The sequence below is a fragment of the Bos indicus x Bos taurus genome, chromosome 12, assembly GCF_003369695.1.
Source record: "Bos indicus x Bos taurus breed Angus x Brahman F1 hybrid chromosome 12, Bos_hybrid_MaternalHap_v2.0, whole genome shotgun sequence".
Classification (NCBI taxonomy): Eukaryota; Metazoa; Chordata; class Mammalia; order Artiodactyla; family Bovidae; genus Bos; species Bos indicus x Bos taurus.
The window spans coordinates 53,432,802-53,455,164 of NC_040087.1; the positions used below are offsets into that span (position 1 = coordinate 53,432,802).

The window sequence follows — 22,363 nt, forward strand, 5'->3', positions numbered from 1 at the left end:
TCTTCTCAAACTAACACGGTAATGGTGGCCACTATAAACCAAAGGAACAACACACTTCCCCTAGACTTATAGCAAACTCAGTGCAGTTACATCCATAGTTTCTTTTTCTCTTAAAGCACTATGTTCCCAACTTTGTCTCATCTTGGCCTTCCTGAGCCCAAATGGCATTTATTTTATACGTGGGTATGCAATTTGACTTAGTATTCACACTAAGTTGCAGATAATTCTCTGCTACTTAATCTTATTGAGGATCAGAGAGCTGGTATGTGGCAGCACATCTCTAAAATATGTAGAGCATTAATGATTTCAGGAGGTGGAATTCAGTAGTTCAGCACAGTAACAGTATTTTAAGAGAATGCAGATAGGTTGAATAGGGGGCTATGAACCTGGATACCACAAACCCATCTCTGTTCAGCACAACAGGCCTCCACTGTGGATAAACCTGAAGCCAAGACAAAAGGCTAGTCCCTCTGGCCAGCACAGCTCCACATCACTTCATTACCTCTAATGCTGATGCCATGGATTTCATCTCCTTTCCTAGACTGGCAAATCCTAGAGGTCTGCCCTTTTCACCTATGCTTTCTCTATCTTCTTGCATGGATGAAGAATAACTGAAAGAATTAAATTGTCTCTCAATATTCTTTTGCGTGGAGTAGTCTAAAGCCATCACTCACAGTTCTCTTGGAATTAGTAAGTCTTTAACTATTTACAATATTAAAACTTCAGAGAAAGGGAGTGCTAGAAAAAAGATGGTCCAAACCTTCCATTTTATAGGTAGAGAAATGGACAGGTCTGTCTTTATGCATACATGGCAGTTACTGACATAAGCTTTTTAAAAAAAGGAAGCCAAATCACAAAGAGGGAGAAATAAGAAACATATCCTTTAAACTGATGTCGTTCTTTCACAAGAAGATGTAAACTCATACAGAGGCACTACAAAGTCTCCAATTACAGTCACAAATAGAAGCACCTGATATTTCTTGGCAGCTAATAAGATTTAAGGAGAAAAAGTTTTCTTATTGTTTATAAATGCTCACCCAGGGATTTGTCCTTTCTCCCCAAATCATCTAAAGGATGACTCAAAATAGTATGGCTATTTATTCTTTTGAAGGTACTTAAAATACTACAGAATTTTAAACACAACCACAACTTACCTCTTTGAGCTTATCCACATCATCTTTCACTTTTTCATAGATTTCATTAGCTGTTCTAAGTCTTTTCTTCCACTCTGCTACAGTTTCTGGGTCAATTTTACTTGGATTATCTGCAACTGGAAGTTTATCTTCATTCTGGTTGCCCTGCATCAAGGTTAAAGGATCCAGAATAGTCTTGATCTGTGATTCCAAGCTGAGGTTTTTACTCTTAAGCTCGTCTACCTCTTTCTGCAGACAATCTATTTCATCCTGAAAAAGCATTGCACAGCCATCAGGTAGACATAGACACTAAATACATACACATGCTAGAGTGAAGTCAACGTGTTTTTAAAATTTACATAAAAAATCCTGTAGATACATAGATTCTTAATGCATCAGAATAACTTTGTAGACAGAAAGTCACATATAGCTGAAATTCTCAAAATGTATTTTGACTGATAAAAATTGGCACCTCTATTGCTTTTAATTCAATGATCATTCGTGATTTAAAAAAACAAAAATGTCAAATCTTTAATCCCATTTAAAATATTCAGTTAATTTACAATTTCAATAAAATGAAAAGTCACATGAATTCAACAAGGAAGTAGATTCCTCAGAAGAAAATTCTGAGGCATGTTTAATTCCTTTACTAAGGGGCATTTGGAGACTGCAATGGCAACCCACTCCAGTACTCTTGCCTGGAAAATCCCATGGACTGAAGAGCCTACTGGGCGCAGTCCATGGGGTCTCGAAGAGTCGGACACGACTGAGCGACTTCACTTTCACTTTTCACTTTCATGCATTGGAGAAGGAAATGGCAACCCACTCCAGTGTTCTTGCCTGAAGAATCCCAGGGACGGTGGAGTCTGGTGGGCTGCCGTTTATAGGGTCGCACAGAGTCGGACATGACTGAAGCGACTTAGCAGCAGTAGCAGCAAGGTGCATTTAAAAATACAGTTTTCATCGAGGTAATCTGTAGTTTTGGCTGACATCTCTCTTTTGCTTCATATAGAAGTAAAATATATGCCATGTCCTTTCACCTTCCACGTCAGAATAATACCTGTAATTTTGAACTCTTCTACATTCTAGCTCTTTAACTACCACTGTGACTATTTCAAATATTAGTTTTCCCCATGTAGAACCACCTTGAATCCAGAAATGAAACATTTGGGGCTAGAACTCTCTTCTGTGATACCATTTATTCATCTATAATGAATATTTCACAATAAACTAAAATTGTTAGGAATTCTGTTCTCAGAAAATAACTTCAACATGCCAGCAATCTCCTAAAGCATTAATTTGATTAGTATCTAAGTGTGATAAATATTCATTACATAAATAAGAATACATTTTAGTTTTAACACAGATAGAACTATTTACTATTTTAAATTATAATATGTTTTGAGTTAAATGCATTATAAAATGAGAAAAGAGCTTTACTCGTTTGAATAAATTAATGAATAAATAAATATAAACAAGAAAACACATATGAATGAACATTTATTCAGTCATTTATCTATGCCCTATTTTATTTCAAAAAATTTTGAAGCAGCTGAACTGGTTTCCATTTATGTAGTGTAATTTAAAGATATTTTGTGTCAAAGGAAGAGAGCAATATTATCCCCCATTTAGTCAATATAAAATGACAGTTGGACTTAATGTTTATTCAAAAGTATATATATCCATTAGCATGAAGCTAATTTAGAAAAAATTCCATCACCATGTCAAATCACCTACATGTCAAATCACATGCAGAAAACAACTGCATGATCTCACATATATGTGGAATCTAAAGAGTCAAACACACAGAAGCAGAGTTAAACAGTGGTTACCAAGAATGGAAGGTGGGGGAAATGGGGAGGTGGGAGAAACAGGAAGATGGTTAAAGGGGTACAGAGTTGCAGCTAGAGATAGTCTAGAGACCTCCTGTATAGCATGATGACTATAGGTAATAATACTGTACTATCTACTGGACACTGCCGAGTAGACTTCAGGTGCCCTCACCACACACACACACAGAAAAAGTAACTATGTGAGGAGATGGCTATGCTAATTAGTTTGACTGAAGTCATCACTTCACCATGTATATCAAAACATGTTTTACACCTTAAATATACATAATTTTTTAAAAACATGTTTTAAAAATTCAACAAACATTTAAAAAATGTTTTTTAAAACATGCAAAAAAAACAAAAAAAAAAGAATGAAAGCAATAGCATATCTCAAACCAAAATCTCTTTGTCGGTAGCTGACATAAGTATATTTTCTTTACCAGAACTTATCAGACTTATAATTAGCAGTGAATTTACAGGTAGACACAAAGACAGAATGAAGGTTACAGTACTTGTTTGCATTCATAACGCCTCATGGGGTTGGAAGACTGACTTCTACATGAGAGTTTCCTTTATCTCCCAACTTCTTGAGGGAGCAACTTAAAAAATGATGTTTCTGTTGAGCACAAATTTAAAATTAAAAGCAAGAAAAAGAGGAAATGTTTCCATCTGTTTCCCTATTTGAAACAGGAAAGGAAAAAAGAATTTATCAAATAAGATATTTTTAAACTGGCATTTAACGTAAGATTTCACTGGATACCTACTCTAAGAAGTCCAGACTGATAGCTCAGTTTTACCTAGAATTTAATGCTGTCATCATTTAACATTTACTTAGTATTTACCTCATATTCTTTGTGGAGTAATTCAAGTCTGGTTTTCCGAAGATGCTTCCTGACTGTATGGCTTAGCATAGGTTCACTTTCACTTGTTCCTCCTATAGGACAAAAAAAAAAAATCTAACCTTTCTATGTAGACTCTAGCTTAATTTCTATCCTTTTTCTTACATCCTCTTTGTGCTGCCATCCTTTTCTGTACTTCAATTCTGAGAAAAAATAAGTAAGTAACACCATCAGAAATACTTTCAGTAAAATATCATGTTATGTTTACTTACCTGTGTATCTTATTAAACTCAATGAAGGCAAAGGCTATATTTATTAACTCATTTGAACTACTGCAAATTTTGAATACCAGACAACTGTTAATAATAAAATCAGTGATTACATCTAACCAATAAGCTGTATAATTAAAATATTATTTGTTGTATAAATCAGTATTATATAATTATCAAATATATTATCTTATATGTCACATATATGATATACATATTATAATATATATTATTATAGCTAATGTATTCAAATATATATAGTTACTAGTAACACAACTGAAAAGATGAATGTGTCTTTTCACTGATTCTAACAACCCAGTTACAATGGATTATAAATCACAGCATTAATTGTATGCCCACAGTAACTCACATATACACACTCAAAATGTATTCTTTCTGAGAGCTCTTCACTTATCCTGTGGTTACTTTCTTTGTACTTCTTAGCATCATGATAACAAAGGCATTTACAAACGTTCTTTTTCACAGGACTCCATCCAAATGCAAGGATGGATAAACCATTTTACTTCAGAGAATTTATGAAATATCACTTAGATACAAATGAATGAAGAAAGAAGGGATGTGAAAAGCAGCTGGGAAAAAAACATTTAAATTATTTTAATCAACAAAGCTCATAGTCTGCAAGGAAAGACCTGACTCCTAGTAAAGATCAGTGCAGATAAAAAAGCAGAGGCTGAGAGACTGACACTCCAGTTTGCAGCACAGCACAGAAATATTCCTCTATAAGACTTCACCCAGGTACCCAAGAGAGAAACCTTGGAGCCACCTCTGATTCCCTTTCAGATTGCTTAGTTTCAAAGTTCCAATGGTTCTTCTTTTGTTCTAGCATATATATCTTCCTTTCTATTATAAAAACTTTATATAAGTCCATTTTCCCTAATTTTGGACTATTACAAAGACAAAAGGTTTTTTTCCCAATGATTCATGCTATCATCAATTCACTTTCAATTCTTCCTAAAGCAGAAACAAATAAAAATCATTTTAGCAATCTAAAAGAAATAACACTATAAAAGCTCTTTAAATGTTTCATTTTCCAAGAATCTTCCAGTTCAAGTTTTATCCCTACCACTTTCCCCACCCCACTTTACCTACATGACTATAGCACTGAATGTTCTTTTTCATACCCTTAATCCAGACTCACATTCTCCCTCACCTGGGCAAGAGTCTGACCTACTCATGTCCTGATTCTCCCCTGAAGCCCAAACTATGTATCATTACCTGAGTAATATTCCTAGTACACACTTTGGCTTATGCCATTCCCCTGCTCAAAACCATCATGCCCACTTACCCTTCTCACCCATACAGCAACTCCCTGATTCAGTCTGTCACTCGAGATGCTCTGCGCTGAAGTCTTAATTTACCTTTTCAGTCTTATTTCAACAGTCAGACCCAACTAGACTTTCCTGTTTCCCAACTGCAGTGAATGCTGCTCCCTCTACAAGAAATGGCCTCTCTCACCTTTACCAACTGAAAATTTATCTATCCTTAAATCTTAGAGGCCACTGCTTCATGAATCCCTTCTCCACGTTCCTAGCTGAGCTAGCTTGTTTGAACTCTGTGGGCCTTTTTGTTTGTCTGCTTTTTAAACTGTTGGCTGCAGTTAAGAACTGGTGCACCCATATAAATAAATAAATAAATAAATAAAAAAAAACAAAAAAAACACTTCATCCATATGGACAGCCTCTACCAGAATCAAAGTTCCAGAAGGCTCTGTGATTTCTCACAGTGCTTCACGCTCCTCAGTTGCTCCACTTATATAGATTATGCCAAATGACCAATCCACCCAGTATGATACTGGCAAAATAACACCACCAAAAGTTGTCCATTTCAGTTTTCCTCCAGACAGACACTATTTAAACACTTTTAAATCAGTTTCTATGTGTTTTTACAATAGACTCTTACCAATAATTTCTTTGCAAGGATTTTCAGGAGTGATGGGGACTCTGCAGGCTGGACATTGGCTATTATTCTTCAACCACAAGTCGATACAAACCGAACAAAACACATGGTTGTTGATGCATATGACAGGCTGGCGTACCTTTGAAAAAGGAAACACTACTTTTAGTACAGGGCAACAGTCATAACCAGAATCTCAACAGGTTTAGCTTAGAGCAAACAAATCGCTGCTCTAGAGTACAGCAGCAGGTGCTTTAAGAAGCCATATCTAGTATTCATAAAAACTGCTTCTGCTACCACACTGTTTCTTACACACGTGTGACAGTTACTAGCTTACATATCTGGTCATAGAGATGGAAACTTTTGATACATTAAGAAATGGTTTTATTTTGTTCCAAATCACACTTACTGCCAAAGAGAAAATGCATTTTGTTCCACTAAGGCTGGGGCAATTTTTCTTCAACTGTTCTAGTCAAGGATTATAAAATGTCAGGTCTAGAAGGTTCTTTGAAGATTATTTAGTCCAGTCATCCATATAATGCTTGAAATCCTTCCCTCAATTCATTCCACTATATTACAGAGCAATAGCAATCAACAATTTAGCACTGACGTCTTACAAGAATGCCCTCAAAACCAGAGGCACGAAAGTTAAAACAACCCTAAAAGACAGGACATACACTCAAGTGGTTTATAATCTAAATAGCAAACAATGCTGACAGAAATACTGCCGTACATCAAATAAATCAATCTTTGACTCAATGCAATCAAGTACAAATACTTTACATTTATATTGTCTTATATTTTACAATGAGTTTCCCATGCATATCCTCTCTCTCTAATCCTGAAAGATAAACAGTAAATATACTTTACAAATAAGGAAACCAAGGTGAAGAGATCAGGTGGCTTGCTCGGGGTTAACAATGTATGTGTTTTGTTTTGGCTGTGTGTAGCTGTTGTATCAGAGAGAAAATAGAAGAAGCTGATTTAGTTTTCTACCTGACTTTATACATTAGTTTACATATTTCTTATAAATTTGAATTTATCTCCTCTTTTAGAATGGAAACTCTGGAAGAGCAATAACTTCCTTCATATCATTCACTTCTGAATCTCTGGTACCTAGGGACAGCCTAGTACACAGTAGGTACTCAATAAAGGTTTGTTGAATAAAGTAATTGCTATTAAGACACTATTTAAAATTCCACATATTGAGGAACTTGCCAGAGGGAATAATGACTGAATATTCTTCAAACAGCATAAATGTAACAAGATAAAACAAAAATAGAAAAGGACACAGAAGGCTTTCACTTTATTTATGTGGTATTTTTACCATGGGACTCAAAATACTTTATAGCCATTTTCAGTATTTTGTTCTAATAATAAAAACACTACCACTGTAGAGTCCTTCTGCATTAGGGACAAGAAGATCAAGGAAAAGTGGAATGAGTAGAGGGGGAATGAAAGGCAGAACCACCACAAACCACTTTTCACAAACATCGATGTTGCTCTATATCTGCCTCAGAAGGATACTGAGTATCTTGCTCACTAATTTGAAAGGGGTCCCAACTCTCAAAGAAATCACAAATGTACAACAATCCATGCCAGGCAGGCAGTCATTTTAAGTCTCCCTGCAAAGAGCTCTCTGGGTTTAGTTTGGCTTTCCAAACATTCAGATGCTCCCTTGATTATGAACACTAACAGAAGAAAACTAAACAGAGAAGAAAACTCTGCACAGATTTAGACTTCCTCTTGGAGAAATACCAATTCTAATTCATTGAGTTCAACTGATTTGATAGGGCTAATTAAAACACAGACAGACAGACTTTCAAACACAGTAAGACCATGAAGCACAGCACTCCTTCCCAAGCGCTCCTACCAACAACAAGGAATGAGGGCTCATCTGGGAGGTACTCCTGGTCAGAGTCTCAAGAGGCAGACAAACCTGAACTCTCTTTGAAGGTTAGTTTTTTCTAAAAATTCATCTGTTTCTGAAGTCCAGACCATAATACATTCACGGGTGTTTTAATCTTATCCCTAAGTCAGAAAATGTTTTCAGAACAAAAAATTCTCAATGAAAGTACCAGGAAGATACTACTCTGCCTATCCGGTAGCTTCCCCAAACACAGGCACACAGACACACACTCACAAGCACATACTCCATGTTCCTAGAAGGCTCCTGGCAGGATGTGTACCCCCAAATTAAGATGGCTGGTTAACAGTTATCTCCTTGGACTTTTAGGGCAGTGAGTTTATTTCTGGTTTTAGTCATTAATTCATCTGAAAATGAATCAAAGTCAATGCTCAAAACATAAAACCGTGCATATTAAGGGGATTCAAAACACTCTTCCGCTCCGTATAGGCTTCCCTCATTAGAAGCACACATCTAATTGGCATTTTCTAAGTAAATGCTCTCATAACAGCTGGGGCTGGACCCCGGCTAACAAAGATTAAATATCCAAACTAAAAACTTCCCTGGTAGCTCAGCTGGTAAAGAATCCACCTGTAATGCAGGAGACCCTGGTTTGATTCCTAGGTCGGGAAGATCTGTTGGAGAAGGGATAGGCTACCCACTCCAGTATTCTTAGGCTCCCCTGGTGGCTCAGCTGGTAAAGAATCCGCCTGCAGTGTGGGAGACTTGGGTTCAGTCCCTGGATTGGGAAGATCCCCTGGAGAAGGAAACAGCTACCCACTCCAGTATTCTGGCCTGGAAAATCCACGGACAGAGGAGCCTAGAAGGCTACAGTCCATGGGTTGCAAAGAGTCAAGACACCACTGAGCAACTTTCACTGCAAAAAAGAAGGCCTCACACGTGGTGGAAATCAAGAATTCTGCTTTGGTCTATTAAGTTTGTGACACCAACCCGGCTTTTAAATGGACAAGGCAAGGTCTGAGGATCATTGGCATAAAAGATGGCATTTAAAGTCACAGGACTGGAGAAGATCCCCTGCATGGGCAGAACAGTATACATTCCAGCACACAGAGGAAGAGGAGGAGCAACTGGCAAAGGGAAATGAGGAGGAGGGACTGTGCTGGAGGACAGGAGAACATGGTGTTACACAGGAAGTTTTTCAAGAGTGGTCACTCATGTCAAATGTTGAAGAGAGACTGAATTTGATGTGGACAGAGAAGTGACTACAAGATTTAACTGCATGGAAGTCACTGTGGTCTGTAATTGACAAGCACTGTTTCCAGTGAATACTGGCACTGAGATGGAAACTTGATTCGAGAGTGCAAGACAAGGAAAAGTGAAGAAATGAAGACAGAGACTACAGGCAGGTCATCTTTCATGTTTTGCTGTAAAGGAGAGAGCACAACATGTGGCCACGGAAAGGAATGATAATGCGAATGGTATGGTAAAAAAGCAGATATTAGTTAATGATAGAGGAAGACAGGGAGGGATCAGAGCCATAGACAGCAACGTTGCTAAGCAGTCAAGAGGGGAATGAGATCCAAAGCACAAGCAAGCAGATTGTGGCTCATATGGAGTGAGGAGCTATCTTCCAATTTAACAAAAGGGAAGAAAACCAAGGCTATAAGAACAAACACAGAGGATGGAAGATCTGTTGATAGAAAGATGGGAGAACTCATGTTCCAACTACTTTTATTTTGTCTATCAAATAGGAGGTGAGATTACCAGCTGTAAGTCGGAAGCAGGGAGGAATATCAACTGGAGAAAATAGATTAAAGCAATTATTTTGAAAGATGAGAAAGTACATTTACTAGGGTCATGTATGGAGCAGGATGGTCAAACACCGTTGAGTCTGTGAGTGGCAACGATGACATGAAAAGGCTGAAGTAACACTGGAGGAGTCGGTGTGATGAGAAGAGGAGCGGAAAGTGAGACGCTCACAATCAGATTACAGGAGGTGGCATAGCTGCTTTCCCTCAAGTTTTGTCCTGGGATACCTTATCTGACAAAGTTCTATTTTCTCTCAATCTCATGTATTACATAGTGTTAACATCTTTTCTACAGTAATAGTTCCTGAGAAGCCTCTGTAACTGGATCTCAGTAAGTGGCAGAGCTTAGGCTTCAAAAGAAACCTGGGGCAGACTCCAGCTCTACTACCTATTGAGCTGTTTGACTTTGGATTAGCCCGTTAGTTAAAACAATGGCATCAGTTTCCGGTTCTGAGATATATGGTTTAACCTAGTACACTTTTCATTCAGCTGTTGTTTAAGATTTAATAATATAAAGATGTAAGCACTGAGACTTCCACTTAGCAATTCCTCAAGAGAAAAGAAAGAAAAGGAAAAGAAAAGAAAAAAGGGTGGGGGCAGGGAGACAAGGACTATATTCACATGCCCAGGAGCCAACTGCATGTTGGGATCTTAAAGCTGCCCCAACCATAGTATGCCCAAAGATAAGCCCAGCCTCCACACATTCACCCCGCTCCTGTACTCTCTCTTGTCTAAGTTAATGGCATCTCTACCTCATCCCTTGGTCTAGAATACTCAGAGTTCTCTGACTCACCCTTTTTTCTCACCTTCACCATCCAATCTGGCACCAAATTCTGTTATCATGTATCAGTTTAAAAAGCCAGGGATTTTAAGATATATCCATATCTTCTGTATCACCAGGAAAAAAGGATGAAAAATTTAAGACACTGGAGTGGGTAGCCTTTCCCTTCTCCAGGGGATCTTCCCAAAACAGGGATCAAACCCAGGTCTCCCACATCACAAACAGATTCTTTACCAGCTGAGCCACACAGGAAGCCCTGTAAGATGCCATGGCTTATAAAATACAACAAGACTCCAGAGATGGTATAATGTGGGGGAAAAAAGTATATCCCCAAATAGTCGCAATGTGGCAAACCTACCACTAAATGTTCTTTTACTTACCATCTATCCCTTCTTTTTCTATCTTCAACTCAGTGAGTTCAGGTTCCCCTTCTCTTACCCCAGCTACTGCAATGACCTCTTCCAAGCATCCTTGCTGTCACATGTTCACTCCTGTCCACCTTTCACACTGATGCCAGAGCCACCCAGCTACAATACGGAGCACTGCTCTCCTGCAAAACAACTTTTTCCCCCTACTCACAGTTTTGAGTACCGCATCCAAAGAATAATGCAATCTGCTTCTTAAATGGCCATTTCCTTTAATCCATTTCAATACTGGACAAAACCAATACTTCAACCACATAGATATACACCTGATGTTCATCAAAAAGAATATGAAGAACACAGACTTATTATTTACTGGGCTCTCATTTTTTAGCTTGATATGTTCTGCTGGCCTGCAACTTACCCAATCAAAATAAAATCCTTCCCATCTTTTGAGATGAAAATCAAAGTTTACCTCTTCTGTAAGACCTTCAGTAATCTTTTTTTTAGAATTAATTGGATCTTTATTGAATTCTCATAAGCGCATTTCTTATGCAATGATTTAATGTTCACTGGACTTGGAAAATTATCTATATCCTGCTTTCCCTATTTGATTTTAGGCTCCCAGGGGGCAGGGGCACTGTCCTGCTCATCTTAGTCTCCACCACCAACAACTTATACAATGCACACTCTAGTATTAACATAAGTGAATTTTGATGTATTAAAATGAAAGGCTGAGATAATGCTCCTAAAAACATCCAAGAAGCAAAAGGTCAACGGCCACTGCCAAATTTTGAAAAAGTGTAAGTTTAACCTTTTCATTTAATTTGCCAAAATGATACCGAAGAACAACCGCAGGCAGACTACTTGGCTGTCAGCTGAAAGCCGCTGGCAGTGTCACCCAAAGGAGACTCGTCGGCACTGTTAATACCTGGTATTATGGCCACCGTTGTGCTGGATTTTGAAACAGCTCACTACTTCATTTCTTTGGACCATGTACTTATCAGATGAAAATTTCTAGACAATGGTTTAAATTTACTTAGGAGAACAGGAACTGATAAATGAGAAGGAACTCCTAGAACAAATTACTTGTTATTTATTTGACCATAAACTACAGAAACAAAATACAAAGAATGTAGCCCTCCCTCAACTCCTGTCCACCCATCTCCTCTACTCAGATCCTGCTATATGTAACAGCAAAACACACACACAAATAATTTCCTTTAATAAGATCTTCTCAAGATATGAAATAGTCATAATTTGCCTATATTATTAGACTTTTTATTCTATTTACTCTCAAATGAGATCTGTGGCATTAACATAGTAAGCACCCTTATGAAAAAAACATGCAAGACAACAATGGCAAAGATAAGTGGCATGTACAATTCCAAACTCATCTGGAGTAAGCATGCTGAAGTGACATCCCAGGGTAATGCCCAGTGAAGCTGGTGAGAAGGAGGAAGAAGAGAAAGAGAAGATGAAGGAATGTGTGAAAAGAAGGCTCTTCTCTCACTGGAATGGGCCTGAGGAGGCAGTCCTAGGTACAAGAAATATTAGCCCAATAATATATAATTCTACTACATAGTGTCTTTTATCTGAAGATGTTTCAGTTTTGAGAGACTTTACCACCAAAAATCCCTTTCTTAAAAAGCAAATATCTGGAAGGAGTCAGACCTAAAGGTGCTGTCCATTACTATCTATCCTGTGCTTAGTCACTCAGTTGTGTCTGGCTCTTTGTGCCTCCGTGGACTGTGGTCCACAAGGCTCCCTGTCCATGGGATTCTTCAGCTAAGAACACTGGAGTGGGTTGCCATGCCCTCCTCCAGGTCATATTCCCGACCGGCAGACTGAACCCAGGCCTTCTGCACTGCAGGCAGATTCTTCACTGTCTGAGCCACCGGGGAAGTCCAAAATCTATCCTAGACTTCCCTAACAGGAGTTACACAAGGGTTTAGGGCAGGGTTTGTCAATTTTGGCACTACTGACATTTTGGAACAAAAATTTTTGTGTTGTAGAAGGCTGTCCTATATATTATGGAAAGTTTAGCTAGAAGCACCCTGAGGCTCTGTCTACTAGATGTGAGTAGCACTGCTCTGAAGACAATCAGAAATATCTCTCAGTTCACTTCAGTTCAGTCGCTCAGTTGTGTCCAACTCTTTGCGACCCCATGAATCACAGCACGCCAGGCCTCCCTGTCCATCACCAACTCCCGGAGTTCACCCAAACTCCTGTGCATCGAGTCAGTGATGCCATCCAGCCATCTCATCCTCAGTCGCCCCCTTCTCCTCCTGCCCTCAATCCCTCCCATCATCAGGGTCTTTTCCAATGAGTCAACTCTTTGCATGAGGTGGCCAAAGTATTGGAGTTTCAGCCTCAGCATCAGTCCTTCCAAAGAACACCCAGGACTGGTCTCCTTTAGGATGGACTGGTTGGATCTCCTTGCAGTCCAAGGGACTCTCAAGAGTCTCTTCCAACACCACAGTTCAAAAGCATCAATTCTTTGGTGCTCAGCTTTCTTCACAGTCCAACTCTCACATCCATACATGACCACAGGAAAAACCATAGCCTTGACTAGACGGACCTTTGTTGGCAAAGTAATATCTCTGCTTTTCAATATGCTATCTAGGTTGGTCATAACTCTCCTTCCAAGGAGTAAGTGTCTTTTAATTTCATGGCTGCAATCACCATCTGCAGTGATTTTGGAGCCCAGAAGAATAAAGTCTGACACTGTTTCCACTGTTTCCCCATCTATTTCTCATGAAGTGATGGGACCGGATGCCATGATCTTCGTTTTCTGAATGTTGAGCTTTAAGCCAACATTTTTTACTCTCCTCTTTCACTTTTATCAAGAGGCTTTTTAGTTCCTCTTCACTTTCTGCCATAAGGGTGGTGTCATCTGCATATCTGAGGTTATTGATACTTCTCCAGGCAATCTTGATTCCAGCTTGTGTTTCTTCCACCCCAGCGTTTCTCATGATGTACTCTGCTATGTAAGTTAAATAAGCACGGTGACAATATACAGCCTTGACGTACTCCTTTTTCTATTTGGAACCAGTCTGTTGTTCCATGTCCAGTTCTAACTGTTGCTTCCTGACCTGCATACAGGTTTCTCAAGAGGCAGGTCAGGTGGTCTGAGATTCCCATCTCTTTCAGAATTTTCCACAGTTTATTGTGATCCACACAACAAAATGCACTTCCATCCTATTGAGAACTGCTGGTCTGGGAAATGTACACGAATTTCCCTAACAATCTAATGGGGTTGATAGTATCAAATTAATTTGCAGCCAGTGGAAACTGAGACTCAAGGAAATAAATATGTGTTCTAAGTGGCAGAGCCAGCATTCGACCACCATTAAACATGCAAATTGAGTGCTCTTTCAATTAAGAAACAGATCTTTCTTCCTGAGAGCAAGTTTAGTAAACAATAATCAGGGAGTAAGAAATAGAGGAAATACACCTGAAAGAATCAAGACACTGGGATCAGCAGGGATTGCAGAAAAGAGATACTATATTAATGGAGGTGATGCAAGGGAAAAGGCTGTAGATAAACTTTACCAACTGGTCTGGCAAATACATTTAAAATCAATTTCTCTGCTCTTCAGTCACCTTTACTGGAGACTAGAGCTAACCTTTCTTTTCCCTTCTCTTGCACCAATATCAAAACTTCACGGGTTTCACTAGAGGAGGCCTACTACAGAAAGACTGAAGAACAAAGCTGAGGGATAAATGACTGTAGGAAGAGCCTACCTTCTCAACCTTACAAATTTGGCAATTTTTAAAAACAAAATTCCTGGATTGCTCTTGCTATGTTGCAAGAAATCTTTGGCTCTGGGCCAGAATTCAGGACTAGAACTTTAAAACTGTGTGATCCTGAGAACTAAGCTACTTAATGCCTATTGGTCTGGGTCTCCAATTCTGTCTGGGTTAGAAAGAAAGCTAATACACCTCCCCTCGCCCACCTTTATCCCTACCTAGAAGGCTTTCAGGATAAACTGGAATCTTATTTGTGAAGTAAATTATATGCCAGCTATTATATGCCAAACTTGAAAATTACCAGAATATATCAACACTTTTTTGAATTAATTTTTATTATACTCTATGTGAAAACACACTATTGTTATACTTTTCTGAAAGTGTCTGCATTCTTGAAGCTTATTTTAATCTAGATAAGGGAGAAAAAGCAACACTTTTACTCCACATGGCTTTTTTTCAAAGCAAATTCTTGTGATGATTATGTACAAGGCTGGTTCTTAAATCCACTCTTGGGAGCTGAGGGGCAATCAAGACTCAAACATGGATTCAATGTACTGAGGAGGATGGCTCTCTGGCCAATCGACAGCCCTTGATGAGCACTGATTAATGAATTTAGTCAACCGAGAGTTAGGATGCTAGGTTGCTAAGGTGTTACCTCTGGCCCTAGAGGTAACACCTAGCCCTACCTCTTTTCAACCTTTTAAATCAATGATGTGTGTAGAAAGCAAAGCAAGAAGTCCTCCCTGAAAGAAGGGTTCTTTCCCATAGTATTCCCAGTGGAAAACAGTCTATCCTACGACTGGACACATTGTAAGAAAGCTAATTTCATTTCTGATTATTTCAGCCAGAAAGTTTCCATTTATATTAAGTATAAATCTTAATATTGTAGAGCTACACAAAGTTTGATTCCCTTCCAAATGGAAATACTTTTAATTATTTAATGAGTTGCTATCATGTCTGTTCACTCCAACACTATTCTGTTCCATCTATATTCCAATCTCAATTTCAAATCCTTTCCAAATGATTTCAAATACTTCAGTTTATGTATATTTATCTTAAAGGGTGGTACCCGAATTTGGATTCATTCTCAAGTGAGAAATAATTGGATATGCTATATCATTGTTAAACGGTATTAGAAGTCTAGTCGCTTGCCACTTCTCTTGAGAATCTCCTTTGTCCTTTGATTAAAACCAACTGCATTCCACATTTGGCTGTCACTCATGGCAAAACGCAGAGTTGGTCAATAAAACTATTACGTGCAACAGTTTCTTTTCACAGCTTGAATCCTAATTGAAGAGATAAAAGCCTGGATTACCTAGAGATAAACTGGTCTGTAGAATTCTGGCAGCAGTACCAAAATGTCACTTAAATATCCTGGGCTGGGTCATTTCAGCTTGCTGGCCTACTAGCCCAAGGCACGGGAAAAAATTACAGCGGAATAGGCCAGAAAGTGTTATATATGAACTGTCTCACAGGGTGTGCACTTCACCTCTCCAGGTGACACAGAGCTCTTACAATAGTGGCAACGCTGCTAAACACTGAACAGAGATAATCCACCTTTAAGACTGACGTACAGTTGGGGGTGGCAAATGCAAAATGTTTAAACTTTTCAATTTTAAGTACATTTGTATTGAAAAGACAAAGCATTAACCACATACATATTTGGGCTATCTCGACTACTGCTCCCCACCATTCTTCACCTTCACCCCCATTCCAAGCAGCAACTATCTCTTCAAATTCAAAGTCTCTCCCACCCCTAATTTCCTTAAGTAATATGCATCTTTTTTTTTTTTTTAACAGTAACTCTTCGGGATAATGGCCCCTGATTCTGTTGAAAAATAAAAAATGAAGACCTGTTAACTCTGTAAGGGACAAATGGCGAGAGCAGCAAAAGATGAGGCCTAGCCAGGAAGGGCTTGAAGGCAGACTCCAGAGGTGGCCAGAAATGTGTGCGTCAGGGAGATGAAAGACTGTCTCCAGCACCCCATAAATACTGGTGTGGAGGGGAGGCCGAGTAGCACAGGCAGATCAGATTTGCTTTAACTACACAAAAGGCAAAAGAGTATGGAACCAACAAAAAATCACTGGATGTACTGTGGCAACTTCCAGAACAAACAGGTCCTACTCTTCTGGAAATGTAAATCTTCATCAATTGAGTGTACTGGCCTCAGGAAGCAACTGGGAGGAGCAGTGACTGAAAAAGTTGGTTTCCTCATTTTTGAGGGTTTGTCTGCCTCAGTGCCTGTAACAAAGGTTAACATTTCTTAAATGATAAGTGTCAAGATTCACACTATGTCTGTATGTGCTTAGTCACTCAATCATGTTCGACTCTCTGCGACCCCATGGACTGCAGCCTGCCAGGCTCCTCTGTCCATAGAGATTCTCCAGGCAAGAATATTGGTTGTTATGCCCTTCTTCAGGGGATCTTTCCAACTCAGGGACTGAACCCAGGTCTTCTGCATTGCAGGTGGATTCTTTACTGTCTGAGCCACCAGGGAAGCCCTAATACTATTATCATTCCCACTGTACAGATAAGGAAACTGCTCTTAGGGACATTAAGTAACTTGTATAAGTTAAGTAACTTGTATAGAATTAGTTAAGTGGAAGACCTGGATTAGAACTTAGTCTGAATACAGTACTCGGGGCTGTCAACCAATTGTGCCTTTTTGTCTCCACAGTAGACATGAGAAAATGTCTATTTACAAATCATTAACCTTTTGCAATATTGCATAGGAATCTGGAATGTCAGGTCCATGAATCAAGGCAAATTGGAAGTGGTCAAACAAGAGATGGCAAGAGTGAATGTCGACATTCTAGGAATCAGCGAACTGAAATGGACTGGAATGGGTGAATTTAACTCAGATGACCATAATATCTACTACTGTGGGCAGGAATCCCTCAGAAGAAATGGAGTAGCCATCATGATCAACAAAAGAGTCTGAAATGCAGTACTTGGATGCAATCTCAAAAACGACAGAATGATCTCTGTTCGTTTCCAAGGCAAACCATTCAATATCACAGTAATCCAAGTCTATGCCCCAACCAGTAACGCTGAAGAAGCTGAGGTTGAACGGTTCTATGAAGATCTACAAGATTGTTTAGAACTAACACCCAAAAAAGATGTCCTTTTCATTATAAGGGACTGGAATGCAAAAGTAGGAAGTCAAGAAACACCTGGAGTAACAGGCAAATTTGGCCTTGGAATACGGAATGAAGCAGGGCGAAGACTAATAGAGTTTTGCCAAGAAAATGCACTGGTCATAACAAACACCCTCTTCCAACAACACAAGAGAAGACTCTATACATGGACATCACCAGATGGTCAACACCAAAATCAGACTGATTACATTCTTTGCAGCCAAAGATGGAGAAGCTCTATACAGTCAGCAAAAACAAGACCAGGAGCTGACTGTGGCTCAGACCATGAACTCCTTATTGCCAAATTCAGACTTAAATTGAAGAAAGTAGGGAAAACCACTAGACCATTCAGGTATGACCCAAATCAAATCCCTTATGATTATACAGTGGAAGTGAGATTTAAGGGCCTAGATCTGATAGACAGAGTGCCTGATGAACTATGGAATGAGGTTCATGACATTGTTCAGGAGACAGGGATCAAGACCATCCCCATGGAAAAGAAATGCAAAAAAGCAAAATGGCTGTCTGGGGAGGCCTTACAAATAGCTGTGAAAACAAGAGAAGCAAAAAGCAAAGGAGAAAAGGAAAGATATAAACATCTGAATGCAGAGTTCCAAAGAATAGCAAGAAGAGATAAGAAAGCCTTCTTCAGCGATCAATGCAAAGAAATAGAGGAAAACAACAGAATGGGAAGACTAGAGATCTCTTCAAGAAAATCAGAGATACCAAAGGAACATTTCATGCAAAGTTGGGCTCGATAAAGGACAGAAATGGTATGGACCTAAAAGCAGCAGATGATATTAAGAAGAGATGGCAAGAATACACAGAAGAACTATACAAAAAAGATCTTCACGACCAAGATAATCACAATGGTGTGATCACTGACCTAGAGCCAGACATCCTGGAATGTGAAGTCAAGTGGGCCTTAGAAAGTATTACTACGAACAAAGCTAGTGAAGGTGACAGAATTCCAGTTGAGCTATTCCAAATCCTGAAAGATGATGCTGTGAAAGTGCTGCACTCAATATGCCAGCAAATTTGGAAAACTCAGCAGTGGCCACAGGACTGGAAAAGGTCAGTTTTCATTCCAATTCCAAAGAAAGGCAATGCCAAAGAATGCTCAAACTATCGCACAATTGCACTCATCTCACACGCTAGTAAAGTAATGCTCAAAATTCTTCAAGCCAGGCTTCAGCAATATGTGAACCATGAACTTCCTGATGTTCAAGCTGGTTTTAGAAAAGGCAGAGGAACCAGAGATCAAATTGCCAACATCTGCTGGATCATGGAAAAAGCAAGAGAGTTCCAGAAAAACATCGATTTCTGCTTTATTGACTATGGCAAAGCCTTTGACTGTGTGGATCACAATAAACTGTGGAAAATTCTGAAAGAGATGGGAATCCCAGACCACCTGACCTGCCTCTTGAGAAACCTGTATGCAGGTCAGGAAGCAACAGTTAGAACTGGACATGGAACAACAGACTGGTTCCAAATAGGAAAAGGAGCACGTCAAGGCTGTATATTGTCACCCTGTTTATTTAACTTACATAGCAGAGTACATCATGAGAAACGCTGGGGTGGAAGAAACACAAGCTGGAATCAAGATTGCCGGGAGAAATATCAATAACCTCAGATATGCAGATGACACCACCCTTATGGCAGAAAGTGAAGAGGAACTAAAAAGCCTCTTGATGAAAGTGAAAGAGGAGAGTGAAAAAGTTGGCTTACAGCTCAACATTCAGAAAACAAAGATCATGGCATCCGGTCCCACCACTTCATGAGAAATAGATGGGGAAACAGTGGAAACAGTGTCAGACTTTATTTTTCTGGGCTCCAAAATCACTGCAGGTGGTGACTGCAGCCATGAAATTAAAAGACGCTTACTCCTTGGAAGGAAAGTTATGACCAACCTAGATAGCATTTTCAAAAGCAGAGACATTACTTTGCCAACAAAGGTTCATCTAGTCAAGGCTATGGTTTTTCCTGTGGTCATGTATGGATGTGAGAGTTGGACTGTGAGGAAGGCTGAGTGCCGAAGAATTGATGCTTTTGAACTGTGGTGTTGGAGAAGACTCTTGCGAGTCCCTTGGACTGCAAGGAGATCCAACCAGTCCATCCTGAAGGAGATTAGCCCTGGGATTTCTTTGGAAGGAATGATGTTAAAGCTGAGACTCCAGTACTTTGGCTACCTCATGGGAAGAGTTGACTCAATGGAAAAGACTCTGATGCTGGGAGGGATTGGGGGCAAGAGGAGAAGGGGACGACAGAGGATGGGATGGCTGGATGGCATCACTGACTCGACGGACATGAGTCTGAGTGAACTCCGGGAGTTGGTGATGGACAGGGAGGCCTGGCGTGCTGTGATTCATGGGGTCGCAAAGAGTCTGACACACTGAGCGACCGATCTGATCTGATCTGATCTAAACCTTTTGTTATTAGATGTAATTCTAGAATACAGCTAACCAGTATAGGAGGGAAAAATTCACCAGAAGTGTCTGCTGTTATGAATGAGTTCATCTGAGATTTTGGATGTAACTTATTGAAGACACAAATGCAAACAACAGAGGTTCAAATGCTGGAGATTCTACGCCTTAGTTTCCTTATCTGAAAAATGGGGAAACCAGCCCTACCTATCTCACAGCACTGATAAGAGTGGTAAATGAAATAATAAAATGCATACAAAAGCATTTTGTAATCTGCAAATCACTATATTCTATTAGTTATCATTTTTGTTAAAACACAGAAAGCATAGGTATGGAAAATCAACCGGGCAGAAGACATCTTCAACACAGCCCATTAACTAATGGAAACTAGATATAATGTGCACAACTACAACCAAGTGAAAATTATTTTCCAAGGATATTTTATCAGCCTTTTAACAGGCCACTGTTGGGAGTAAATTCACTCAGAAGTTAACTTGTGGAACTTCAAGTCAAGAGCCAAATGTAGACTGCAGCAAACAGAATCATCTTCTCCTCCTCCCAGCTACAAAGGTAGGCAGTACTAGCAAGTACCAAGCTCAAATAACCACCTTCCAAAGGCCATTCTTAAGCTCTCCCATCAGAATTGATCAAGCCATCTCTATATCCTCTCACAGTATCTTTGCTATTTCCTTGGCATTTCATTCTGATGTATATCAAGAGCTATCAGTTTCTCCCAAGCCTGACTTCCTACTACTTTCTGAACTCAGAAAATTCACATAGACTTAGAGGATTAGACGATCATACTGACTGGCACTCAAATGCTTTCCCCATGAAGTCTGCATTTCTTAACGCTATGCTTGTGGTTGCAGTTTCAGTGTAGGGCATAAACACATCACATTTATCCATTCCCCACAAACGTAAAACAATTCACCGTGGGGGGTGGGGTAAGTTTCTTCTGGACCTGCATAGTAAAACAATATATTCTTTTAAAAACCGAACGGGAGGCACAAATGGAAATGAAAGAGGAGACAAACGCATGAGAACCTTCAAAACTCCGTTTCTAATTCAGAACTCTTACAACTTTCTCCACCTGGTTTCATAAACACGGTAGACACCTCTTCCATCACAAGAGAGAGGGTATTCTACCTCGTGGCTGATCCGTTCTTGGAATTAAAGACCACATCTCCCATTCTAAAAGTCATTCAGGGGTACGTACTATTTACTTTTTCAAATTTTGAACCCAGAGCAAAGGCCACTCTCAAGGCCGAGTGAAGTTAAGAAAATTATCTTGAAAATGGAAAAGCCTCCCCAGCCAGCACCGAAGGCCCAAGAACAAAACACTCTAATTCGTGCAGGGGACGATGGAACCGTCGCGAGGCTCCCAGAAAACGTGATTTCAGCCGCAATGGGGTGGCACCGGGGGGGGCGTGAATTGCAGGGATTCATTTCTGACCAGGCCTCCTTCGACGCCGGGAGTCACCCGGCTGAGGCCACCTTACTTCCCCACCCCACGCCGCTGTCATCCTCTTCCGAAAGGCGCACAGATGACTCCGTGAGTCCCGACTCGTCCCCTCTGTCCCCCGGGGACGCGGCCTCCCTGGCCAGAGGAGAACACAGGGTCGGCGTCCTCACCTAGCCCGGCGCCTCGCGCCGCGTCCCCGCCGCACACCCAGCCAGCCCTGGGCTCCGGAGGGCCCCTGCACACCCAACCCCGTTTAGGAGCCGTGTCAGGCATCACCCATTACCTTCCCCAAGCAGATGTGACACGTGATGGGCAGAGTGAGCGACAATGTAACGTTCTGCACGGTCTGAGCCATGGCAGCGTTCAGAATCCCGCCAACACGGAAGTCCCGCCGACCGCGGCTTCTCCCAGCGACTGAGGCCGCGCGAGGCCGGCTACGGCGGCCGGGCAGGGCCACGACGCGCCGGCCGCGGAAACGAAAACGCGCTTTCCCGACGCGCGGCGGCTGGCGTCTGGTCCCTTCCTCCTTTCCTTCCTTTTTAGTTCGAAAACAAACTTTCCTCGGTTAGGGAGCTGCAAGGATTCCTGAGAACGGGAAGGAAGCCGGGTTACTACGGGCGTCGAGGATCTTGAAAGTTTAAATGAAAGTTTGGTAGCGAGAGGAGAGGAAGGATGCGGAAAGGCGATTTGAAATCCCAGGATCTTTCCCGGAAGATGGGCATTTGGGGGAGAGTTTTCCACCTAAAGATTAAACCTGACAGTCTGCAAAGGCGGCGCAGTCA

At 40.3% G+C, this 22,363-nt stretch overlaps 1 protein-coding gene across 1 annotated transcript in view; it reads right to left on the reverse strand.

The window, feature by feature from the left end:
• The window catches only part of RNF219 (ring finger protein 219), a 44,947-nt gene extending 22,942 nt beyond the window's left edge, over nt 1–22,005 (reverse strand). The window contains exons 1-4 of the mRNA XM_027557760.1: nt 21,865–22,005; nt 5,994–6,129; nt 3,808–3,899; nt 1,155–1,403 (exon numbers count right to left, since the gene is read on the reverse strand). Coding sequence (XP_027413561.1) covers nt 1,155–1,403; nt 3,808–3,899; nt 5,994–6,129; nt 21,865–21,936 — 549 coding nt within the window. The 5' untranslated portion in view covers nt 21,937–22,005. The remainder of the gene's footprint in view (nt 1–1,154; nt 1,404–3,807; nt 3,900–5,993; nt 6,130–21,864) is intronic.
• Between the last annotated feature and the right edge of the window lie 358 nt (nt 22,006–22,363).